This window comes from Heptranchias perlo, chromosome 30 (genome assembly GCF_035084215.1).
Source record: "Heptranchias perlo isolate sHepPer1 chromosome 30, sHepPer1.hap1, whole genome shotgun sequence".
Taxonomy (NCBI): domain Eukaryota; kingdom Metazoa; phylum Chordata; class Chondrichthyes; order Hexanchiformes; family Hexanchidae; genus Heptranchias; species Heptranchias perlo.
In genome coordinates, this window is record NC_090354.1 from 23,848,379 (window position 1) to 23,876,064 (window position 27,686).

A 27,686-nucleotide genomic window follows, 5' to 3' on the forward strand; every position below is an offset into this window, starting at 1 on the left:
GGAGCAGGCACGAGGGGCTGAATGGCCTACTCCTGTTCCTATGAGCCAAACAGGGTGACACTTAAAGCGAACCAAACAAGGTGACACTTGCAATGAGATTGACAGGGTGACACAAAGTGGGCGAAACAAGGTGACACTTATAATGAGTCTAACATGGTGACACATAAACTGAGTATCACAAAGTGGCGTTTATAATGACACTAATAGGGTAACAATTAAATTGAGCCAGACAGGGTGGTACTTATTTTGAGTCTAGCAGGGTGACTCTTAAAGGTAACAAGTGACTGCAGTAAAACCTTACAGGGCACGAGTCTAATTCTGGGCAGCGAATGGGCCTGTGTGCATGCTCTCCCTGACAGAGGGACTTTTGGGTCTACCACTTGTGCATTGAAAAGCTCTATGAATTCTGAGTATGGTTCTCTGGTGTGCGGGCTAAATGTAGTGCCATGTAATTTATATTGGCCATTGAATCTCCAGTAATCAGTTACAAGTAAGTCTCTCGATAATCTTACAGTGGTGATATTACAGTCATTAATCCTTCAGTGTAAATATTGTCCCCCCCCTCAAATATACAGTGCTCATTGATAACATAAGAACGTAAGAAATAGGAGCAGGAATAGGCCGTGCGGCCCCTTGAGCCTGCTCCGCCTTTCAATAAGATCATGGCTGATCTTCTACCTCAACTCCACTTTCCTTCCCTATCCCCATATCCCTTAATTCCCTTAGTGTTCAAAAATGTATCGCTCTCAGTCTTGAATATACTCTACGACTAAGTATCCACAGCCCTCTGGGTCGAGAATTCCAAAGATTCACGACCCTCTGAGTGAAGAAATTTTTCCTCCTCTCCATCCTAAGTGGCCGACCCCTTACCTTGAGACTATGACCCCTAGTTCTAGACTCTCCAGCCAGAGGAAACAGTCTCTCAGCATCTACCCTGTCAAGCCTACTAAGAATTTTATACGTTTCAATGAGATCGCCTCTCATCCTTCTAAACTCCAGAGAATATAGGCCCATTCTACTCAATCTCTCACAGGACAACCCTTTCATCCCAGGAATCAATCTAGTGAACCTTTGTTGCACTCCCTCGAAGGCAAGTATATCCTTCCTTAGGTAAGGAGACAAAACTGTACACAGTACACCAGATGTGGTCTCACCAGAGCCCTATGTAATTGCTCTTGTGCTCCAACCCCCTTGCAATAAAGGCTAACATAACATTTGCCTTCCTAATTGCTTGCTGTGCCCGCATGTTAACTTTCTGTGATTTGTGTACAAGGACACCCAAATTCCTCTGACTTCCAACATTTCTTAATCTCTCACCTTTTAAAAAATATTCTGCTTTACTAATCTTCACACTAAAGTGAATAATTTCACATTTCCCCACATTATACTTCATCTGCCACCTTCTCGCCCACTCACTTAACCTGTCTATATCCCCTGGCAGCCTCTTTGTGTCCTCACAGCTTAATTTCCCACCTAGCTTTGTATCGTCAGCAAACTTGGATACATTACACTCGGTCCCCTCATCTAAGTCATTGATATATATTGTAAAACAGCTGAGGCCCAAGCTCTGATCCTTGCAGCACCCTATTAGTTACAACCTGCCAACCCGAAAATGACCCGTTTATTCCTGCTCTCTGTTTTCTGTCTGTTAACCAATCCTTCATCCATGCTAATATATTACCCCCAATCCCATGAGCCATTTTATGGCTATGTAGCAACCTCTTGTGTGGCACCTTATCGAATGCCTTTTGAAAATCCAAGTATACGACATCCACTGGTTCCCCCATATTTACCCTGCTAGTTACACCCTCAAAAACTCTAATAGATTTGTCATACACGATTTCCCTTTCATAAAACCGTGTTGACTCTGCCTAATCATATCATGATTTTCTAGGTGCCCTGTTACCACTCCCTTAAGGCCAACACCTGCACTGAAAACCACTGTTGGCACACAAGATGGGCCCAAAACTGAATTACAACATCCACCAAATTTAAAATGAAACTTTATAAACAATAACCAGCATTCAGAAACAATTCCAAACCATTGACCCAACTGAGGAATCCATTGACCCTTGTAAATTATTGTGCTTCATAGAACCATAGAATTTTACAGGGCATAAGGAGATCGTTGTGTCTGTACTGGCTCTCTGAAATGGCTATCCACTTAGTTCCATTCCACTGCCCTTTCCCTTTTGAATATATTACATTTTTCTTTTTCAAATATTTATCCATTTCCTTTTGAAAAGTTATTATGGATTTTGCTTCCTCTGCTCTTCCTGGTGGGGGCTTTACTCGTCCCAACAGTGCTCTGCATAAAAGATTTCTCCTAAACTCTTGCTTTGTTCTATTGCTGATGATAAATTTATGCCCTCTAGTTATCAACTCACGGACTAGTGGAAATAATTTTTTCCTATTTACCTTAACTCTTTTTCCTACAGTTGTGGATGCCATTTGAACCTCTTCAATTAGATTAATATTTTGTCGTTGCTTCCAGCTATCAATTATTTTGTTAACCCCTTGTAGAATAGACCCATGATGGCTTAGTGGATGTGTATCATTGGATGTAGTATGAAGCTAAACAGACCATAAAAATCCAGGTGTGAATCCAGGTGTGCCAGCGGTAGAGGTGCTACAGTTGGCCTCTGTATCCTTGAGCTTGGGGGAGAAAATGTCAACCTGGGTTCCCACTGCTAATCCTCATCCAGTGATCTCTGTGTTGCCTTCCATGGTGGAATAGTCTGCCACCATTCACTCTCTAGGTTCACATATGAAGAATATTCATTTGAGTGAGGTTCTTGAAGGCTATTGGCACTTGTGGAACCATAACTAGCAAGATAATGGGGGTGGGGGGGGGGGTGCAGAAATGAAGACCTTGTTCTATTTAGAATGAGGACTTCTGTACATCCATCTCCCCTTTTTGCCCCACTGGTGGAAAAGCCTTTAACCAATTATGGTCCCTCCCTAACTCCCTCCGCCTCTCTACTTCTTGCAACTTGGGGCAGTATTCTGTGTTTAAAGGCGCAGGTTGTTGGGGCGTAGACACCTCATCGTTCAGATTTCTGCTTTGCTCCCAGCAACACAACTTAGCTAAAATGTAGAGAGCCCTTCCTGCCATGTTTCCACTTCCCATACAGTATGCAGGCGTACTACCATAACTGCCATCTGTCTCATAGTATTACTGCTATTTTACTTATCTGCGATTTTGCCATAATCCACATTCCTCTGCTTTATCGCCATATTTATTTTTCCCTGTGAAATGGTGTCTCTAATCCCCAGTTGGTGCAGCGTTTCAGGGATAGGCAGGAGTGACAGCTGGGGCATATCTTCCGCCTTCTCAGCAGCTAAGGTCAAACTGGGACCACGGTTTCAACACTTGAAGACTTTAAATTGATATTGAAGAATGCACGATGAGGTAAATGGTGATTGATTGTTCACACTGGTCGCCGAGACAATGCAAGTTTAAGTAATGACAAAATGAATTAAAGGTGACAAAAAACATTTTTTACACAGCGGGTGATTATAACATGGGATTAGACTAGCTGGCTCGTGGGGAAAACTGCTGGCACAGACTTGATGGGCCAAAAGACCTGTTGGCGTGCTGTAACATTCTATGGTGCTACTTTGTTTTTCTTCAGTAATACTCCTTCATTTGTTTAAGTTTTTCCCATGAGCATTTAAATATGAAATGTTACCTGTACTGGTAGAGACTTTTTGTGATGTCGTTCAATATACCAACAATCGATATTTTTGTAAGGGTCCAAATCCTTTTGCCTGTTGCGTGCAGTGGGTGAAGTCAAAGGGATATTGGGAGGAATTTCTGGCTTGCCTCAGTTGCTCGCCATTTCATAACGTCCAGTGTGGTGGACGACTGCAGAACCAGTGTAGTCTTGAAAAGTTTAAACCTTTCACCTTGTATACCAAAGGAGCCTCTATAGGAAGATTTTAATGATGCAGTGGAAAGGATATGGCCGATTTACGTTGCAACTTGTAACAAGATATGCTGAGACTATAATCACCGCTCCTCCATCGATGAAAGTGTTTAAATCCTGCAGTAGCATAAGGTTTTCGTGCCCCACCCCCACCCCGGAACAAACTCTGATCCTTGATGGGAGTCTGGTATCAGCCCACCCAACAAGAAAGAAAGCAAACACGAAGATTGCATTTATATAGCGCCCTTCACAACCTCAGGACGTCCCAAAAGCACTCCACAGCCCATGAAGTAATTTTGAAATATAGTTACTGTTGTGATGTAGGAAATGTACAAACAGCAATGTGATAATGACCAGATAATCTTTTTTAGTCATGTTGGTTGAGGAATAAATATTGACCAGGATTCAGTACTGCACTGGAATGTCAGCCCAGATTTTGTGCTCAAGTCTCTGGAGTGGGACTTGAATCCACAACCTTCTGATTCAGATGTGGAGATGCCGGTGATGGACTGGGGTTGACAAATGTAAGGAATCTTACAACACCAGGTTATCGTCTAACTGTTTTATTTGAAAATCACAAGCTTTCGGAGGCTTTCTCCTTCGTCAGGTGAGTGTGGGATTCCATGGAAGGTTACCGCATTTATAGTCAGTACAATACCTGGTGATTACAGATAATCTTTCCAACTGCCCGTTGTCAAGGCAATCAAAGTGTTCAGACAGAGAGATGTTACCTACAGGACCACCGAATACACAAACAGCCAGAACAAAAGACAGAGAGAGAAACATCCGAAAGGAAGAGAAAGACAGAGAATAACCCGTTGTATTAAAAACAGATAACTTTTTTTCGCTGGTGGGGTTACGTGTAGCGTGACATGAACCCAAGATCCCGGTTGAGGCCCTCCTCATGGGTGCAGAACTTGGCTATCAATTTCTGCTCGACGATTTTGCGTTGTCGTGTGTCTCGAAGGCCGCCTTGGAGAATGCTTACCCGAAGATCGGTGGCTGAATGTCCTTGATTGCTGAGGTGTTCCCCGACTGGGAGGGAACCCTCCTGTCTGGCGATTGTTGCACGGTGTCCGTTCATCTGTTGTCGCAGTGTCTGCATGGTCTCGCCAATGTACCATGCTCCGGGGCATCCTTTCCTGCAACGTATGAGGTAGACAACGTTACACGATAACATCAACAAGTTCCATCCCACCATCAAGCTCACCATGGACTACTCCTCAGAATCGGTTTCTTTCTTGGACACACGAATCTCCATCAAAGACGGGCACCTCAGCACCTCACTCTACCGCAAGCCCACGGACAACCTCACGATGCTCCACTTTTCCAGCTCCCACCCTAACCACGTCAAAGAGGCCATCCCCTATGGACAGGCCCTGCGAATACACAGGATCTGCTCAGACGAGGAGGAACGCGATGGACACCTACAGACGCTAAAAGACGCCCTCGTAAGAACGGGACATGACGCTCGACTCGTCGATCGACAGTTCCGACTGGCCACAGCGAAAAATCGCATAGATCTCCTCAGAAGACTAACACGGGACGCCACCAACAGAGTACCCTTCGTCGTCCAGTACTTCCCCGGAGCGGAGAAACTACGCCATGTTCTCCGCAGCCTCCAACATGTCATCGATGACGACGAACACCTCGCTAAGGCCATCCCCACACCTCCACTACTCGCCTTCAAACAGCCACCCAACCTCAAACAGACCATCGTTCGCAGCAAATTACCCAGCTTTCAGGAGAACAGCGTCCACGACACCACACAACCCTGCCACGGCAACCTCTGCAAGACATGCCAGATCATCAACACAGATACCACCATCACACAAGAGGACACCGCCCACCAGGTACATGGTTCATACTCCTGTGACTTGGCCAACGTTGTCTACCTCATACGTTGCAGGAAAGGATGCCCCGGAGCATGGTACATTGGCGAGACCATGCAGACACTGCGACAACGGATGAACGGACACCGTGCAACAATCGCCAGACAGGAGGGTTCCCTCCCAGTTGGGGAACACTTCAGCAGTCAAGGACATTCAGCCACCGATCTTCGGGTAAGCGTTCTCCAAGGCGGCCTTCGAGACACACGACAACGCAAAATCGTCGAGCAAAAATTGATAGCCAAGTTCCGCACCCATGAGGACGACCTCAACCGGGATCTTGGGTTCATGTCACGCTACACGTAACCCCACCAGCGAAAAAAAGTTATCTGTTTTTAATACAACGGGTCATTCTCTGTCTTTCTCTTCCTTTCGGATGTTTCTCTCTCTCTCTCTCTCTCTCTTTCTTTTGTTCTGGCCGTTTCTGTATTTGGTGGTCCTATAGGTAACATCTCTCTGTCTGAACACTTTGATTGCCTTGACAACGGGCAGTTGGAAAGATTATCTGTAATCACCAGGTATTGTTCTGACTATAAATGCGGTAACCTTCCATGGAATCCCACACTCACCTGACGTAGGAGAAAGCCTCCGAAAGCTTGTGTTTTTCAAATAAAACAGTTGGACTATAACCTGGTGTTGTAAGCTTCCTTACATTTCTGATTCAGAGGCGAAAGTGCTACAACTGAGCCACGGCTGGCCCTTATTTAAAGTGGCTGACCCCTGTGGTTAGTGGTGCTCATGTGGGGCAAGGCGGAGATCCTGCCCCTGTCACACTTCCACTGCTGTTATGGTTGAGTGGAAAATCTAGGCCGTGGTGTTCTAATATCCTTAAGGGAAAGAAATCTGCCGTCTTTACCCAGTCTGACCTATATGTGATTCCAGTCCCACACGAAAGTGGTTGACTTTTAACTGGCCTAGTAAGCCACTCAGTTGTATCAAACTGCTTGCGGTTCAAGAAGAAGCCCCACCACCACCTTATCAAGGCCAATTAGGGAAAGGCAACAAATGCTGGCCTTTCCACATCCTGAGAATGAATTTAAAAGAATGCAATATTTGAAATTTGTCACAAAACTGCTGTTAATGCCAGGGAACAACATTTCTTGATCTTAAAGTGAATTGTAAGCTGTGATTGTTCGCTGTTGATCAAAGAATGGATCTGTGCTGAATCCATAAGGAGGAAGGGGAGGGGGGCTGAGGGGAGATGCTATTTGATGAAGGACGATTTTCTCTGTTTGTAGCAAAATTGTAAATGAGTTCTTCACGCTTTTCAGTTTAGCCCAGTGGCAGCACACTCGTCTCTTGAGTCAGAATGATGTGTAGTCAAGCTGCACTCTATAACGTGAGCAACATAATCTAAGCTGACACTTCAATGCAGTGCTGAGGGAGTGCTGCACTGTTGGAGGTGCTGACCTTTGAGTGAGACATTACACAGAGACTGTGTCTGCCCGTTCAGGTGGATGTAAAAGATCCCATGGCACTTTTTCAAAGAAGAGTAGGGAAATCTGCCAGCATACTGCCAACATTCATTGCTCAACCAACACAACTAAGACAGATTAACTGTTATTTATCTCATTGCTGTTTGTGGGACCTTGCTGTGTGCAAATTGGCTGCCGCATTTGCCTACAAAACAAGTGACTGAGCTTCGGTTGTAATTTATTGTGAGTCGCTTTGGGACATCCTAAGGACATGAAAGGCACTATATAAATACAAGTTTATTCTTTAATGTTCACAGGTTTTCTCCAGTAAACATCACGTAGTATAATTTTGGATTAAATATTGTGGATATGAGATTTCTCCCATTGGATATTCCTAACACGGGGAGTAACAATTTGAATAATCCTGCATTTGAACATCTTCTGTACTTCAACAGCTCAGCTATTTGTTTACATAGAGGAGAAAGCACGTTTGCCTTTTGCTGAGAAGGTTCTAAGTTCAGCTCAAGAGGAGCAAACACATGTTGAGAACTGGGGAGACACCAAGGGTTTTTCTGACCTGGAGACAGGGGCACCACTATTTACGGGGAGGCGGGGAGGGAGCGGGGAGCGTGTTTTGCGGGAAAGAAACCCAGGGCTCAATTTTGAAACGGTGGTGGGTTGGCAGCGGGGGTGAAGGTAAACCCGAATTTAAAAAAAACTTAGTGTTTCCGACACGATCGCATTGTAATTGATGGTGATTAAAATTCCTTCTGGGTTTTGCGCCCGGCGGCCAGCCTGATTGACATGAAGATTGGCGGGGGGAGAGGAGAGGGCAAGATTGGGGGACATCAGGGGGGAAGAGGGGGAGAGGGGAAGATTGGGGGACATCAGGGGGGAAGAGGGGGAGAGGGGAAGATTGGGGGACATCAGGGGGGAAAGAGGGGGAGATGGGGAGACATCGGAGCGGGGAAGAGGGGGAGATCAGAAAGGGGTACATTGGAGCAGGGTGGAGAGGTAGGTTGATTTTGTGTTTTAACTTTGTGCAATGGTTTGTTATTTAGTTTCTTTTTGCCTGATCCGACCCTGGTTTCACCAGGTGTGAATCAGAAGCCATGGGAAAGCCGCCCAGGTAACTTAAAAATCGTTCTAACTACCTAATGTCACAAGTAAAGTATCTTAAGTACCTCAATGAGGTACATTTGGCTCTTTAACTATCAATTAAAGCCGGCGGGACTTCTGGATTCGGGACGCCCGTGCGCACATGGGTGCGTCCGTGGGGAACTCGGAAGTCGGCAGGTTAGAGCCGGCTTCCGAACCCGCTCTGCATTTCTGCAATTTTTGCAGCCCCCCCCCCGAACACACCAGCAATTTAAGTTTTAAAATTGAGCCCCCAGAAATCCCGGGAAGGCGGAGGTCCTGGCGCATTTAACGGCAGGACTGCATTATCATCTTTTTACCCCGTTTCCCGCCCAGCAGCCGGCCAAATTAACAGGCTGGCCGACTGTCGGGCAGGAAAGCCAACTGTCGAAGGCCGGGGAGGTGGGAGGGCCAGACATGCAATCGAGAGGGAGGGTGGACTGGGAGGGACTGTGAGTTTGGAGGGTGGGTCGGCCCATCGCTGCAGTAGATTTACTTGAGGAGGGGCCGGGGGGAAGCACTCCTGCTCCTCTTGGCCACAAGCAGTGCTCTAAAAACTGCTGGATCTGGCTGCTCTCGCTTCCCTTTAGCTGCCTGGTTCCCGAATCCTGGACTGTGGGAGCCAGATTTAAATATTATGAGGTATCCGGCCTCTCGAGAGCGGGACACAAACACACCAAGCAACCCATCGCTGTAAAAATGGTGACAGGCGCCTACACGGTGAGTTGGGGTCGGGTTAACCAATTTAAAATTTTTAACCCCTCTCCCGCCCATCATGGGGGTTTAAAATCCCCCCCCCCCCTCCCCCCCAAGAGTTCTATCATTCTTAGTCCAGTTGATACCCATGCAAACACATGAATCTTTTGGGGTCATTTTGGGGCTCGAAGTAAATTATGTCCCTGGGGCATGAGATTTTTGGATGAGATTTCCACCCCCTCCCCCATTTTTTAATCAAAAAAATAGGGTTTAACTCCATGTAATTTCTAACCAAACAAAATTGTACAATGAGTAGTTTTGGAATGTGAGATTACTGATCACAGGGATTTATCAACGGGGACCAAAACCACTGAACCACAAAGGAAAGCCAGAGTTAATGACCAGACCCTGCAGGTGCTTGTGATCTGTATAGCGGGAAATGCAGTGACATTTTTGCCATCGGAGGAAGGCTCCTAAATACGATACGGAGGCAATGAATGTGGCGGTGTGTCACAGACAACTTGAACTCCATGTTAACTTGTAGGGTCTGATGGGAGGTTTGGGAGAAGCCACTTGACTTAAAAGAAAGAACTTTCAAGACTGCAGGACGCCCCAAAGCGCTTTACAGCCAACTAAGTACTTTTGTTGAAGTGTGGTCACTGTTGTAATGTAGGAAATGCGGCACCCAATTTGTGCATAGCAAGATCCCACAAACAGCAATGTGTTAATGACCAGATAATCTGTTGTGGTGGTGTTGGTTGAGAGAGAGATATTGGCCAGGACACCGGGGAGAACTCCCCTGCTCTTCTTGGAAATAGTGCCATGAGATCTATTGCATCCACCTGAGAGGGTAGATGGGGCCTCTCATCCGAAAGACTCCCTCAGTACTGCACTGGGAGTGTCAGCCTAGATTTTGTGCTCAAGTCTCTTGAGTGAGACTTGAACCCAGCACCTTCTGACCCAAGAAGTGCACAGTCTTTCCGTAATCTTGAAAAGCTGCCAGTGCTTGTGGGTGGATAGACCAACATGAATCAGGAGAGAAATGGGGAGAACTGGAAAGAAATACAGCAGAATAACAGAGCAGCCACTGCTGTAACTCATTGGATTCTGAGTCATCCTTTTAAGTAATTTGATTCAAGACAGTCTCCTGTGCGTTTTGTGCTGATATTGTTTGTACGCTCTTTTGTTTTTGCCAAGTTATGGCTACTTAAGTGCAAAGTGAGCGGAACAGTCTTAACTAGTGTTAAAAATAAAATATTTACAGCAAGAGGAGGAAAATGGAATGTTTTATTATTCCATATTCATCCGTCACTGATGGACATTTAGATGTTGGTTTTTTCCATGTTGGACAATGCATCTTCCATCTCAGGAAGAGAGTTAAACAAAAAGCACAGGAAGTTTGTACAGCTGCTGGCTTGTCACCAAATGTTTGTTGTACGGCAGTTCTGATGGGACTAAAAGAAAAACCTGACCTGATGACCGTATCTAAGGAACTGTGAAAACAACCCACACAGATTGATTAAATTAGGTAAACAGCATTAAATGGACCTTCTTGCCATTCTGGTCTTTCATAGAATCGTAGACTTTTGCAGCGCTGAAGGAGGCCATTCACCTACCGTGCATGTCCGGTTCCCTGAAAGAGCTACTGAAATACTTGCATTTCTATAGCACCCTTCATGACCTCAGGACACTCCAAACCACTTTACAGCCAATGAAGTATTTTTTTTGAAGTGTCGTCACTTGTAATTTAGGAAACGTGGCAGCCAATTTGCGCACAGCAAGGTCCCACAAACAGCAATAAAATAATGACGAGATCATCCGTTTTATTCACTTATTCCCGTTGCCCTGCCCTTTCTCCGTCCCCTTTTAATTTTTCCTTTTACAAAAACTTATCCACTTCCCTTTTAAAAGGTATTATACATTCTGCTTCCACCATAAAAGGACCCTGGTAAGCAACAACATTCAAGATGAAGAATTAAACTTAATAATAGACAGTTAGAGCTGAACTTGTTGACAGAAAACATGTTAAACTTGATTTTCTATGAAAAGTGATGAAGTTGCTTAGACAAGTTTGCCTAAACTAGAAGGTCCAAATTTTATGAAAAGTGAGTCAATTTTTTAGGGGTAATGTCTTAATCTTGATAAGTTGAGAAGGAAACGTTTGATTTTACTTTTAGTTTCCAGAAGCTTTAATTCCAGTGTCTGGCTTAGTTTGGAAGAGTAAGACGTTTGTACGTTGTAGTGTTAGATTGTGTTCAAACTCAGTTCAGAGAGCGTGCTCGAACATTTGTGACAGTTTATGAATTGAGTTCTAACTGTATAAGTGCATGCAAGATGCTAGTGGAGGTTAGAAAAGGAAGGTGAACCAGGGAGGAAGAGGACTTTGAAGGCATACCAGAGAGGCGAGAACCAACACATTACAAAGGAAGAAATAATTGGGCCCCATTTGCTGTGGCAGAGCATCTAATGGCGTTCCACCATTCGTTAGATTTGCCCTTGCACGTTTAGGTTTTTTAATTTTTTGTGTGGCAAGTTGCTGAAAGTGTGAGCTGATAACATCGCAACGAGAGAAACAGGGGCATTTGGGACCTGAATGAACAGGGCAAGCAACTGAGTAGTTCCTTAACCAATCAGATTGAAGCATTGTGAAATTAACAGCGCAAGGATTGAGAAGGAAGTGTAAATTAGAGTGGGTGAATTCAATGTCAAATCAGGTACAGAAAGAGAAATAAAGAGAGGGAAAGAAAGACTGGATTAAGAGAGTGAGAAAAAACAGAAAGGAAAAGTAAAAAAAATGTAAATTTAAAATTTTACATTTTAAAAATCTCCAACAACAATTAAAACCTGAAGGAATGAGACTCCGCACTTGTAATAGTTTATTTTCAGTGTCAGAGAGGTTGATTGGCAGTAATTAACACTTATCACGTCATTAAAAAGGTACTTAAACTGAAATGGACAAGACTTAACTTTCTGTGGTGAGTTTAGTTTGTATCTGCCGTACAAGTACAGGAATTTCATGCCATTTAATACATTTCAGTGGTGAGGCAGACAGCGAGATGCCGTTTTCGCGACACTAACGGTGGAGCAACTTTTTGATTTCCACGTTTAACCGCACATCTGCCCCTTGCCTGAAGTTGCTGTACCATTTGTGTGCGGATAACGGTGAATGCCATTAGCCTACTACTAAATCAAAGAGGTTGTATGTTTTTATGTTAATGTTATCCAAGATAGACTTAAACGGGGAGAACATGGTTGTCCCCTGTTATTTCACTATATAAACTGAAAAGGCCTAATTTTTCCAGGCAATACCATAATCCTCAAAGCTGAATGTTGTTGGTACGCCATTATAAATTCAAACCTGCTACGGTTGTGAGTAATTTGTTAAGTTGAACACACCAAATGTGTTATTGTAATCTAGAAGCTAGGTTTATTGTTCTCGTCTGTGATGATTAATTCCACAATTGTCTTATCGTTGACTCCTTCGCACTAAGTATATTAAAGTAATTATTCGTTGTACTCAAAACTGTGCCCCATTCGGTCCTAATATCTTTGGGGTGAATCAAGAAAAAGAAAATAAAGACTTTCAATTGTAGGTACAGTTCAGTAAACTGCACATTTAGGTATCAAATGTTAAATCCTTGGAAACTATCCTAAATCTTAATCTATTTTTACTACATCCCACAAGGGCTCGTAGTTCCATATCTCCTATTTGAAGTGGCAGGGCTGTACAGTCTTCATTGGTGCCATTTTGCAATCAACACATGGGATAGCCTTGGAGCATGGCAAAGCAGACTCTATCTACAGTCAAATGATGCTGATAGCAGTGAAATAATGATAGAGTATCTCTGTGTAGTCTATTGAAGACAGGAGTGTGAAGCTTCTAGCAGATTCTAATTTGGAAAGTCAGCTGTAAGAAACTTGAATTGCAGAGAATAAAAGGACTGTTAGTGCCACTCAGGGCATTCTTCTGAGGTGAAGTCATGGTTTTATTTTTGGGACAGCTAAAGATGGCAATTCTGCTGTACTAAATCAGGGGTTTTTTTCTATCATGATCAGACAGAAAGAAAAACAGTCTCATTAGTACTATCATGCTTCACTGAAGATTTTACAAATGCTGCACATTCACAGAGATGAATTTGCTCACCCAATGTCCTCATGCAATGCAACATTTACAACACATTTTTAGAACAGAACTAACATAGCATTGCATCATTTGCTTGGTAACCCTTTATTGTAAGGGGTCAGGCACAAACGCTGGGATCGGCAAATTTGTTTTATTCGTGCCAAAGTGATTTTGCTTTCAGAAACCTAGGTGAAAAATACTATCAAGGTTTAAACAGTAGGACAGAAGAAGAAATAAATCAAAAAAATAGCACTAGGTGACAGAATTTTAAAGCCTGTAAGTTGTAGGAGGAATGTGAGAAATTCCACAGTTATAAGGACCTGAGAAAGAATGAATTCAAGTGGGAGACATTGCGATGAACTTGATTTCAACATCGGATGTGGGGATGGGGAGAATGGACAAGTAGGATGGCGTATTTGGAGCTTAGAAGGAAAATAGAGGAACATTGACGTAATATGTGTTGATGAAATAGGGAAGGACAGGAAAAGTTGTGACAGAGAGACCCCAGATGCTGAACTTGAGAAAGGGATAACAAATTTTAATGGTTGAAAAATTATGGTGAGAGTGCAGAGCTTCCCCATGAGTGCTCCCAAAGTGTGCTTGGGGCGCTAAAGTGGAAAATCCAGGAGTGTGAGGGCGATGCTGGAAGACCTTCCCAAGGTACCGGAATATTCAAGCCTGGGCCAAACTTAGGCCTTACATAATAATATACTAACAAAAGTGAAATCTTTCTAACCACTGTACCACAAATAACAGTTGTCTCCTTGCTAATCCTTTAAGGTTATAACATGTTAACAAACATCAATGGGCAAGTTGAAAATCTATCTCAATATCTTTGTATAGGAAAAGGGCAGTGACTTTACATTTTTTAATTGCTAAAACCAGTTAGGATCAATATATAGCACCAGGAGGTCCATAGATGAGCTGTCCGTTGTGTCAGAAAACTGCCAATGTGCTAATTTTAATGTGACCTTGCTTATCTGCTTGCTTGTTCTGTGGAATGTTTTTTTGAGTCAAGAGGTTGTACCAGTAGGCAATGAATAGATTTTTATGTAGCAGCTATTAGGTGGACTAGGTCTTTGTAGAGGTGCTTTTAGAAATATTTCTTGTTAGTATTATAAATAACTATTGATGTATTGAAAGGGATAGCTCACTATCATGTACCAGCTTTCAACTTCAAAGGGTACAAGAGGATAAATTTTATGAGGTTCTGCTGGCAGCATTGTGCCTTGCTGCTGGTGGGCACAGGGCATAAAGTTGGGCATGCGACCACGTGCGCCCAGTTCACTGTGCTCTGCATTTTGCAAGGCACAATTTTTAGGGGTGGTATGAGGCTGTGGTACAGGCAAGTGTGAGGCTCACCAACATGGAACACTTATTAAAATAAGGTCCCAGGCTGAATTTCATGATCTCGGGTGAGGTTCCACCTACAGTGCACACCTCACCTATGTTAAATGGGCACTTTGGAAATCCTGGTTCGCTCAAGTAGGTTTCTTAACGTGAGATTATTATTTGAGTTGCTGTTCAAAGTGTGTTTTTCTTTGCATTTGCAATTACATCTTGCTACATGCATTTGTTGGGTAGTTTGTCTCTTCTTTGCAATTTTAAAATATTTTTATGCCATTCGTGGTTGTTAGTGCCATTTGGATAGCACCAAAGTTCCCAAAAGCACTGCATAATTTAGATAAAGAAGAAGAGTTCCTTAAGGCACGACAACACCCGATGTATCTTGTCTGCACCATTGCAATTATATTTATGTACCCTTCCATACGTACCTGGCATGACCAAGGATGCTTGTACAGCTGTCTCCACTTCACATGAGAGACTGTCACAGAGTTGTATTATCTGCCGCAGGATGAAAAGCAGATATCAATGGAACAGCGAAGGATCTTGCTATAGAAGTGAAGGTTACCACATTATGAAGCTTTAATGTTACAGGATCCTTCCAAGCCACCACTGGGCACGTCTGCCACATCAGGCCACCGCAGGGCACATCTCTGTATCAAGCAACATCAAACACTATGTTTGCAAGGGAAAACGATTTAATCACTTTCTCTGTGGAAAGGAGGCATCAGCTAGACAAAGCTTAGAGCTTTCACCAGATGACAGGGTTCCCTTGAGTGCGGGGCATTGTAGATAGCCCCTATCAGGGCTAATCGTATTAATCTCACGGCCTACATGAAATGAACAGGTTTGCAATTAATCAATATTTAGGTGGTGTTGGCCAGGGGCTGCAGTAACCTGAGATTCCCAGCAGCTGGGAATCTCAGGTTACTGCAGCCCCTGGCCAACAGTGATATCTGGTCATAGAAACAGCATCATATACATGAATGGTTATCCAGAAAAACACCACAGTGCCTTAATTATGCAGCAGCGTATGCCATCTACAATCAGAGAAATGGCTTTCGGAAGACCAGGGCTAATCTCTCATCCATACCTGCTGACTCCACTGAGAAGACCCCTAATAGCAGAGGAGCATCTTGGACTGGATCTGTTTGCCGTACCTCAGCTGTCACCGTCACCTCCACCTGCACCTGCTGGACATGTGTGCTGTCCAGTTTTGAAAGTGTGTGTGCAAAAGCCAATGCTTGTGCACGGTGCTTTAAATGGTATGTCCCAGGGAGTAGCAGTTCCCAGTATATGTCTCTGCTATACTTGATGGACCTCACAAGAAATCTTTGCATTGCTCCTGATGTAAGAAAAATGCTTCCTCATTTGCAGTCAGGCACGACGGTCCTGGGTGACCACGTTTGCTCGATCAGTGACCTGTGTTTTTATTTGAGAGTGGCCTTCAGCTCCAGCTAGGCACACCCTTCGTTGGTGCATCTCCTGCAGAAGCATTAACACTTCAGCATTAAAGGGCACTTCTCCACTGTACCACTGTGAACAAACAGTCTGCTTTTCAGCCATCACCACAACTCCTTCTATGCTGAACTATAACCTTTTGGGAACTGCTGCCTTGCTGGATTTCACATCCCCGAGTTTGCTACAGGCCAGTCTCTCTCTGCAAGCTTTTCATGTTTCAGTAGCCTATCCGAATTAGGGGGAAGGACTGCCGTTGCAAATTTGTCACATCTGAATGTCGGAGAAGGTGAGCTTGCACCAATGTCTAGCTCAACCCTGATTTTGGCATTTTTGCAAAATCAAGGCTCAGATGAATACCCCTGGCCAACAAGCATCCCATATGTTACAAGTCCTAAAGATGTTTGACAGCCTGATATATAGCAAGAGGTACATATTTCGTATCCTCTGTTACTGGTTGAACTTCAAAGTATATCTGGGACAGACTTGCTCCATTCCTCATTTTTTTTTTAAAAGAAAGGCCGGCAACTCAGTGAGGAAACAGGCAAAGTACCTCACAAAGTTATTGTTCAGGGCCATTATCTTACGTCCAGTGCTACTTAGAGAACTAGCAAAGCATTGTGTGTGTTTATTATTTTCTGTTATCTACTGCATTAGTTATTGCTGTTCTGTAGTTTGTAGCCTAAGCAAAAGTCTGATGGTGTTTATTCTCTCGCTTTCCGAAGTCCAGCAAGTCTAGAGAGGGGTTGTGACTTATCCTGTGAACAAAATACAGTACGTGGGTTTGTATTTGACCTTTGGCTTTTTAGATTACCAGATATTGTGTGTGTAAGGTCATGCTTCAGATCACAGGGAGTGAGAGATTGGTTATCAGCGTGGCCGTTGGTGCTGAGCATGAGAGAAATATCTGAGTAAAATTGAAAAATGTAACAGTTGCTGGTTATTGATGGAATCCAAGTGAAAGCCCTTGGTTTTGTAGTGGGTTTATTAGATACATGCTGAAGGTGAATGGCCGTTTTAATATTTATCTTGTCAACACTGGTGTAGATTATAACTGGACATCGGACTTTCTGTAAGGGTGCCTTTGGATACCAGAGGATAGCCCCATTTTTTTTCCCGGATTTCTGTTGCTCTGACCTTGAGCAACATGTTTCGTCGGGGAGTATTCTAGCAAGATGTTTATACGTGATATCCCAGTTAATGAAATTTTGTTTACAATGAGTTCCTGCCTGAGGGTGGCTAATGGACAAAACATAGTCCATGAGACAAAGCTGATTCAATAGATCAATGCTGTGCTCCTTGTCTCAGTGCTATGTCATTCCGTAACTGTAGTTGTTTTGTTTAAAGTGTGCCGTGGGTCCAAACTACTCACCAACAGGAAGCAAATTCAGGTCCTAACATTAGTAGGTGTTGTGTGGCTTGGGCTCTCAGCACCCTGGTGGTGTTTACCTGTGCATTGAATGTTTAGAGCACTTGCCCAATCAATCGGACATTTATTTCCCTGTCCAGCCATTCCACATACACACGAGTCCATCTTCTTGCCTGCTCCATTTGTCACCATAACACAACACAACACTTCTCTTTGCTACTCTCACAGCCCTGCATTGAGAACCGGCAAATTGAATAATGTTTTTTTTGTCCCACTGTTCAAGAAAATATAATGTTCCCACCATCATCTTGCAACAATATTTTCCACGATAAGGATGTGCCAAGTTAGATAGTTACATTTAAAAAGTAATAACTTATCATTTCTGAAGTTATTCATGCTACATTGAAGAAAAAAACCCTCATATTTACATAGTGCCTTAACACGTCCTCTCAAAGCAACGCACATCCAACAAATTACTTTTGAAAGGTAGTCGTTATGTAAGCAAAAGCTGTTATGTTATTTGGTGCAGCTTACATGCACTCTGTGTAGTTGTGGTCATGGTGGTGTGGCTTGTCTTTGAGTGAACAGGGAATAGTGCAGACTGATGTCTTTGGTATTCAGTCAATTGAAACCATTCTTTGTACCTCTTTTTGTACTGAGTTCCCTATCTCAGTTGCTCTTCAACAGAGAGACAGCAATTGGAGACTCCAGGCGTTTTCTCAAACCAGAAGAGAAAATCTGATGGATGAGGTGGTCCCCAATGGGCCACTCTTCTGTACCTCTTGGTATCTGGGCAAGAGCAGCACTGGTGGTACAGGGAGCAGGCTGATCATACCACTGTCTCAAACACAGGAGGTGTGGGGCCCAGGTTCTGTGGTAATTTCTGAGCTGAGAAAGTTGGAGCTAAAGCGGGAACACATGCCTTCATAGATGGCAGAATACCCTCAAAAATGATTCACCATGGTTTGGAAGCCTAAAAATTAGGAATATTTATCTTGTATCCAATAAAAAAACATCCCAGAACACTATTCAAAGAAGAACAGATTTCTCTCAGTATCCTGGCCAACATTCCTCCCTCGATAAACACTATTAAAAACAGATTAACTGGCCATTCATCTTATTTGCTATGCACAAATGTTGCATTCACCTACATTTCAAAAGTAAAGTGATTGGCTATGAAGTACTTTGGGACATCCTGAGGATGTGAAAGGTGCTATATAAATGTAAATTAGTTCTTTTGATGCCATCTTCAATCTACTACAATTAGTGAGGAAGTCTTCTAACTGTTTGCTGCAGAGTATTAATGTAATGTGGATGGTTAGATAACATTCCTGGTTATCCCTCGTAGAGAGGGATCACACAATAAAATGTATTCTGATGTAATAATTGGACCAGTTATAAATGGAACAGTGGATCTGAATCTCTCTATTCTGCTTGTTTCTTTGCAGTGTTTACATCAGTGAGCCTTTATCTCCTTCCGGAACGTCCAGCCACCCTAATGCTGTATGAAGATGTGGTGCAAATCCTGTTGGGATCACCTGGTAAGTGAAAATAAGTGTACATTGTACAGAGTTGAACCTTCTCCCTTCCCACCATGGCAAAGCGTTTGGTGATCTCGTGGAATCCAATTGAATGCGTAGCTAATTTGCAGCCAAGTGCTATTCTTGAATGAGAATTTGTATCCAACAGGAGTGAATGGGACACTGGAAGTCTCTACTCAAACCATACACATGTTCATTTGGATTTGGCCACAATTCATTGGAAACATTGTAGTGATATCCAATGGTAATATTATCTGAAGTAAAAACAGAAAATGCTGAAACACTCAGCAGGTCAGGCAGCATCAATGGAGAGAGAAACAGATTTAACGTTTCTGGTTGATGACCTTTCATCAGAACTGGAAGATGTTAGCGATGAACAGTTTTTAAGCAGTCGCACAGTCAGGGGAAAGGGGGGACAGGGAAAGAACAGATGGGAAAGGTCTGTGATAGGGTGGAGGGCAGATGTGATTCAATGACAAAAGGAATGATGGTGCAAGACAAAAGGAGGTGGTAATGGGACAAAAGTAGAAACAAAAGATGGGTCCAGAGGAGGTGTAAATGGTTACAGCAGAATAGCAGAGGGGGAGGGAAGCATGGAAAACATTATCTGACTTGCAGTAGACTTGAATCCCAACACAATCACAGTTCATCGTACGGTCGTTTCCTACAACGCTTATCTGATATCCCAGATGTGATAGCCTGGGGAGCAACACTGCCAGTCACAATTTCCTCACAACTTCTGAATGCCTCGAGCTGATTAATCTGGTATTGGTGCAAGATTTTCAAACTAGGAAAATACATCAATGTGACACACCTGAATTGAAGGTGCCCTGGGAGAATAACTACTGAATCCAATCACAATCCAATACATGCTTCTGAGATTTTGCTTCCTCCCCCGAATCAGGCTCCACGTGTCAGCCCCAATGGGTGATGGAAGCTTCTATAAATGCAATTGGTGAGCTGGTCTTGCAGGATCCAGTGCGCACCTATGCTAGGATCTGTGAATTGGCCCGATATTCTCATCAGTTCTCAGTTGGAAAAAAAAACCTTTTTCTACACAGCGAGTGGTTAGGATCTGGAATGCACTGCCCGAGGGAGCGGTGGAGGCAGATTTGGTCATGTTCTTCAAAAGGGAACTGGATAAGTACTTGAAATGAAAAATGTGCAGGGCTACGGGGATAGGATGGGGCAGTGGGACCGGCTGGATTGCTCGTGCATAGAGCCGGCGCGGACTTGATGGGCCGCGTGGCCTCCTTCCATGCTGTAACCTTTCTATGATTCTTCTACAGTCGTAAGCCTTTTCCTTCTCACCAATTTTCTCCCTTCCCATTTCCCCAGAAACCACTGACTTCTTTCTGGTCAATGATTCCATCTAAATTGGATGTCCTCTGTTGGCTTGCCCAAGTGTCCATTATTCACATGTTTAGCCTTGACAATGAGTATTGGCAGGTAACATGATGGGGGCGGGGGGGCATCATGAGCCCAAGCCTGTCCTCATTCAAAATCCACACACACAAACTTCCATCGTGGTTCGTGATCAGAAGTGGGAATCCTGCCGAATTTCCTCTCCCTGACTCAGGTATGCTGAGACCAATTATAGCTCTAATACCCGGGGTCGTAGCTGGAATCATCTAACTCAGCATGGACTAGAAGTTAAACTTGGGACCTTTCTAGTCTGTAGAATCATGGAGAAAATTGCTGAACCCATTGTGGGAGCCAAAATGCTTTCTATCTGCTATGTGAGATGAAAATTGGTGAGCCCGATGTAAAAATGACTGACCTGGTCCTCCCACTGACCAGCCACACACTCTTGTACATCAACGTGATCCATGCTGGAAAGAAATAATCCTCTGCTCCACAGCTAGATCTGAAAATACTTTGGTGCTGGAGAAAAAAACAGTATTTTCACTAAGACGCCAAGTGGAAAATGTTTCCTAGATGTAGAAATGGGAATATTACAGCTGCGAGAGAAGCTTTAGAAGCAGACATTCTTGATCTTCCTTTCCTCCAGGACCCATCAAACATTTAATTTGGTAGAGTGGAGTTGGAGTTGTGGGGTGGGATATTTACCACAATTAGTAACAGTGCCATTCTGACTGGTTATCAAACGTGCTAGTAGTGCAAATAATAACATCACTTTTTTTTTCCTCGCAGCTGATCAATTAAGCTCTCGCCCCCCACAAATTTACAAAAAATAGATGACGCTTCTCTTCAGCTGCCTGGACTCAGCCACTGATTCAGGCACCCAAGGCCTCAACACCCATATTCTACCCCCCCCCCCCCGAGGTGGGCTCCCAGTACAGATGGGAATCCTGCCACCAGCCCACCAAAAGTAGATTGAACCCAAAATGTTTGCCCGAGCCAGTGGCATCCAGGCTAGGTGGCACAAAGTCCGCTCTGCCAACTTCGCACCCGGTCTCTGTTAAAGCAGAAAATTCCACCTCATCTGTCTTCATTTCCTGGTCTTCAGTATTGCTGTCGCTATAAGTAAAACAAACATTTGAACACTGCAACTTTTGTTATCCACAAGGGAAGTCCCCTCCATTATGGCGGCTGATGAATATTCCACTCTGTATTTTTTTTAAAAGGGCTTTAGCAAAATAATTTCAAGTCATAAAGTTTACACAACCCAATTACTGAAGTTGTACACATAGAATGATACCAGGGCTAAAAGGGTTAAATTAGGAGGACAGGTTGCATAGACTAGGCTTGTATTCCCTTGAATATAGCTTTGATCCTGGTTTGTGTTGAGCTATCTGATATCCAGCAGGGCAGTGGTTGGATGCTACAATTGGCCTCTGTTGCCAGGCTGGGGAGAAGAGAAAGCAGTCAGGGATCCCAGTGATGTGTGAGGAAGGTTCATGTTAGGACTGGACAAGGCTTAGCTCCCTCTGGTCTAATAGCCTGTGAATATTCACACAGGAAATATAGCCCCTTTAGTGAGGTATGGGAGGAACATAGGAAGAGGAGTAGACTGTTCTGCCACTCAATTAGATCATGGCTGATCAGTATCTTAACTCCATCTACCTGCCTTGGTTCCGTAACCGTTAATACCCTTACCTGACAAAAATCGGTCAACCTCAGTTTCAAAATTTTCAGTTGACCCCCAGCCTCAACAGCTTTTTGGGGGGAGAGAGTTCCAGGTTTCCACCATCCTTTGTGTGAAGAAGGGCATCATGACATCACCCCTGAACGGCCTAGCACTAATATTAAGTTTATGCCCCATGGTTCTGGACTCCCCCACCAGAGGAAATAGTTTCTCTCTATCAACCCTATCAACTCCTTTAATCATCATCTTAAACACCTCAATTAGATCAACCCTGTGAAACTCTACTGCACCATGAATCACTACCTTCAGGAGAACAGGAGAGAAACGGGGAGAAGCATGGGGAAAAAAACACAGTAGTTTGCCATGCTTGCAAGCTGACCTGACTGTATCAATGTAAGACAATGACATAATTGCACTTACACCATTTACAAACAGGAGGAGACAGCGTGTCCTTGAATGACACAAAATTGTTACATTATTGTGGAGTACCACAGTTTCCAGGAATTGTTGTCCTCCTCCCTCCTTTTATGGTTTGCCACATCATCATGGATGGGAAGACAATTGATCTTAGACCATGCAAATGCCTCTTGCAGGTGAGCAAAAGCACCTGCGGCAACCCATTTGATACAAGTGTTTCCCTCCACTCAGCATCTTCCCCTGACAACCTGATGGAGACTGGGAACTTGTGGTGTGGGTAATCAAGTATGTGTGACAGCATGAAGCTTTCTGTTATTGGGCCATCGTGTCTAACTAAAACTAGATGCACAGATGCTGTTATTCCATGGGTTGTTGAAAAAAGATGTTTAATTGCAACCTGCCTGCCTCTGTCTAGACCGAACGCAAAACTGAGTGCCTTGACTGTGACTCATTGTCAACATAATTTCCCTCGAGCAGTGTCAGGGAGATATGTATTGTCATAAAAAATCAGCATCAGAGGTGCAGCTTAAAACATGAAGAGAAAATAGCAATGGAGCTTTTTAGGAGGGAAGTTCGGCACGGTATAATTTGATGACTTTTTGTTTTTATCTGAAACAGAATGTTGCAGCTGTCGGAAACCCAGCTGTGATCAAACTGATAGTTTTCTGATATCACAAATTACCTCCCTGTTAAGTTGTCGGCAAAACTCCGAATTAAAGTGGATATCAGTTACATAGAGAAACACAGCTTACTTGAGAGTAATAAGAAGGCAGTGATCTCACCAAAGGATTCAGGTAATGCCATAAAAGGTAAAAGCAAAGATTGGACCATTTACAAATTGTTACCTGGACCCTGAGATGGCATTACAATCGCTCCCATATTTCCGATTTTATTTACCTTTAGTGAATTTTTGTGTTCATGCAGCCGAGAAGTCAATGTTAGGGAATGGAACACTTTCCATTTCAAACACCCCAGTGTCAGCATCAAACGCTGCCCAGGTTGGAAATAACACAGCCAGATGCAGAGTGAAACTCTCCTTACTCTGTCCTGATAACTGTATGCACTGTTTGTGGAGGGAGCAGGACTCCAGTGCATTGTGCACAGGCATAGTGACAAATACTGGTTGGTGAGCAGATAAGCTCTGGAAATAGTTACCCTTGCCTTTGCCTTGGCTTCCAGACTGCGACCTTCTGCTGTGCTTACCTGACTCACACCCGACAGCCTCACATCATTGACACGGATTCGGGCAGGAATCAAGCCTGGTGTATTTAACTGAGGCCCAGGAGTTAAAATGGCCTGATGTTGGTGAGCTGGGAACGAGCTTGGTGCGTTCCTCGCTGACCCCACACTTGCCCCGAGTTAAAATCGGGGCTTAAGACCAGACATTATGTACAGAACTTCCCCCTTCTGCGATGTGAAGTTCAACACCATTGCACCATGAATGATGACTGCGGACAGTGATGCTCACAAATGCTCCACAAAATGTCTCTAAGCACCAACTGTAAAGCATAAAACACAGACAAGCCATTAACTGCAACATAATCTCCTTTGATAACACATGACTAGATGCTAGTTTAGGGAATTACTGCAGTCCAATCAAGGGGGAATCAGATGATATTGCCCAACCAGTTTATGTTAATTGCCTGACCCCGGATTGGTTTTCTATCCAAAGTTTACCGATAGTGATCAGTATTCTCTGTGTAAAGGGCATAAGAACATAAGAAATAGGAGCAGGAGTAGGCCAATCGGCCCCTCGAGCCTGCTCCGCCATTCAATAAGATCATGGCTGATCTGATCCCAACCACAAATCTAAAGAACACAAGAAGTAGGAGCAGGACCCGGCCACTCAGCCCCTGGGCCCTCTCCGCCACCCACAGGGCATTGACCGATCCGAACTCAGCTTCATGTCCAATTTCCTGCCCGCTCCCCATAACCCCTAATTCCCTTTACTTCGAGAAAACTGTCTATTTCTGTTTTAAATTTATTTAATGATGTAGCTTCCACAGCTTCCTGGGGCAGCAAATTCCACAGACCTACCACCCTCTGAGTGAAGAAGTTTCTCCTCATCTCAGTTTTGAAAGAGCAGCCCCTTATTCTAGGATTATGCCCCCTAGTTCTAGTTTCACCCATTTTTGGGAACATCCTTACTGCATCCACCCGATCAAGCCCCTTCACAATCTTATATGTTTCAATAAGATCGCCTCTCATTCATCTGAACTCCAATGAGTAGAGTCCCAATCTACTCACCCTCTCCTCATATGTCCACCCCCTCATCCCCGGGATTAACCGAGTGAACCTTCTTTGTACTGCCTCGAGAGCAAGTATGTCTTTTCTTAAGTGTGGAGACCAAAACTGTATGCAGTATTCCAGGTGCGGTCTCACCAATACCTTATATAACTGCAGCAATACCTCCCTGTTTTTATATTCTATCCCCCTAGCAATAAAAGCCAACATTCCGTTGGCTTTCTTGATCACCTGCTGCACCTGCATACCAACTTTTTGATTTTCTTGCACTAGGACCCCCAGATCCCTTTGTACTGCAGTACTTTCCAGTTGCTCGCCATTAAGAAAATAACTTGCTCTCTGATTTTTCCTGCCAAAGTGCATAACCTCACATTTTCCAATATTATATTGCATCTGCCAAATCTCCGCCCACTCACCCAGCCTGTCTATATCCCCTTGCAGGTTTTTCATGTCCTCCTCACTCTCTACTTTCCCTCCCATCTTTGTATCATCTGCAAATTTTGATATGTTGCACTCGGTCCCCTCCTCCAAATCGTTAATATAGATTGTAAAGAGTTGGGGACCCAGCACCGACCCCTGTGGAACACCACTGGTTACTGGTTGCCAGTCCGAGAATGAACCATTTATCCCAACTCTCTGCCTCCTGTTCGATAACCAATCCTCCACCCATGCCAGAATATTACCCCCAATCCTGTGATTGCGAATGCCTTCTGGAAGTCTAAATACACTACGTCCACTGGTTCCCCTTTATCCACCCTGTACGTTATATCCTCAAAGAACTCAAGCAAATTTGTCAGACATGACTTCCCCTTCATAAAGCCATGCTGACTTTGTTCTATTAAATTATGCTTATCTAAATGTTCCGTTACTGTCTCCTTAATAATAGACTCCAAAATTTTACCCACCACAGATGTTAGGCTAACTGGCCTATAATTTCCAGCCTTCTGCCTACTAACCTTTTTAAATAACGGTGTTAGATTAGCAGTTTTCCAATCTGCCGGGACCTCTCCTGAGTCCAGGGAATTTTGGAAAACTATCACCAAAGCATCCACAATCCCTACTGCCACTTCCCTCAAGACCCTAGGATGTAAGCCATCAGGTCCGGGGATTTATCCGCTTTGAGTCCCATTATTTTACTGAGTACCATCTCCTGAATGATTTTAATTGTATTTAGCTCCTCCCCCCGTAGAGCCCCCTGTTTGTCCAGTGTTGGGATATTCTTAGTGTCCTCTACCGTAAAGACTGAAACAAAATATTTGTTCAGCATTTTTGCCATCTCCATGTTTCCCACCATTAATTTCCCGGTCTCATCCTCTAAAGGACCTACGTTTGCCTTAGCCACCCTTTTTCTTTTTATATAACTGGAGAAACTCTTGCTATCTGTTTTTATATTTTTTGCTAATTTCTTTTCATAATCTAACTTCCCTTTCTTGATCAATCCTTTAGTTACTTTTTGCTGTCTTTTGAAGACTTCCCAATCTTCTATCCTCCCACTAAGTTTGGCTACCTTATATGTCCTTGTTTTTAGTCGGATACTATCCTTGATTTCTTTACTTAGCCACGGATGGCTGTCATTTCTTTTACACCCTTTTTTCCTCAGTGGAATATATATTTTTTGAAAGTTGTAAAATAACTCCCTAAATGAACACCACTGCTCATGTACCGTCTTACCCTTTAATCTATTTTCCCAGTCCACTTTAATCAATTCCGCTCTCATACCATCATAGTCTCCTTTATTCAAGCTCAGTACGCTTGTTTGAGAATCAACCTTCTCACCCTCTAATTGGATATGGAATTCAACCATGTTGTGGTCGCTCGTTCCAAGGGGATCCTTAACTAGGACATTGTTAATTAATCCTGACTCATTACACAGGACCAGGTCCAAGGTTGCCTCCCACCTTGTAGGATCAGTTACATACTGCTCAGGAAATCCATCCCTGATGCACTCAATGAACTCTTCCTCAAGGCTGCTCTGCCCAATTTGATTTGTCCAGTTAATATGATAGTTAAAATCCCCCATAATTATAACTGTTCCCTTATTACATGCCCCGACTATTTCCTGATTAATACTTCTTCCAGCAGAGTTGCAACTATTAGGAGGCCTATATACTACGCCCACGAGTGTTTTTTTCCCCTTATTATTCCTTATCTCCACCCAAACTGTTTCATTATCTTGATGCTTTGTCCCAATATCATTTATCTGTATTACAGTGATTCCTTCCTTTATTAACATAGCCACCCCACCTCCCCTTCCTTCTTGCCTGTCCTTCCTGATTGTTAAATATCCTGGCATATTTAATTCCCAGTCGTTGTCACCCTGAAGCCATGTTTCTGTAATGGCCACAAGATCATACCCATACGTAGTTATTTGTGCCGTTAACTCGTCCATTTTGTTACGAATGCTACATGCATTCAGATAAAGAACTTTCAAATCTGTTTTGTGACGCTTAATTCCTGCTTTTTCCTTTTTTAACACTTTACCTATTACTCCATACCTTCTGTCCCTTCCTGTTACGCTTTCCTCTGTCTCCCTGCTCAGGTTCCCAACCCCCTGCCACTTTAGTTTAAACCCTCCCCAACAGCACTAGCAAACACTCCTCCTAGGACAGCGGTCCCGGCCCTGCCCAGGTCCAGACCGTCCGGTTTGTACTGGTCCCACCTCCCCCAGAACCGTTTCCAGTGTCCCAGGAATTTGAATCCCTCCCCCTTGCACCATTCCTCTAGCCACGTATTCATTTGAAATATCCTCCTATTTCTACTCTGACTAGCACGTGGCACTGGCAGCAATCCTGAGATTACTACCTTTGAGGTCCTATTTTTAAATTTACCTCCTAACTCCCTATATTCTGCTTTTAGGACCTCATCCCCTTTTTTACCTATATCGTTGGTGCCTATGTGCACCACGACAGCTGGCTGTTCGCCCTCCCCCTCCAAAATGTTCTGTAGCCGCTCAGAGACGTCCTTGATCCTTGCACCAGGGAGGCAACACACCATCCTGGAGTCTCGGTTGCGGCCGCAGAAACGCCTGTCTATTCCCCTTACAATTGAGTCCCCTATCACTATAGCTCTTCCACT

At 43.8% G+C, this 27,686-nt stretch overlaps 1 protein-coding gene across 1 annotated transcript in view; it reads left to right on the top strand.

The window, feature by feature from the left end:
* Positions 1-27,686, top strand: part of fam171a2a (family with sequence similarity 171 member A2a) — a 245,437-nt gene that overhangs the window by 97,718 nt on the left and 120,033 nt on the right. Inside the window, exon 3 of the mRNA XM_067969055.1 lies at positions 18,809-18,901. Within this exon, the coding sequence (XP_067825156.1) occupies positions 18,809-18,901 (93 nt within the window). The remainder of the gene's footprint in view (positions 1-18,808; positions 18,902-27,686) is intronic.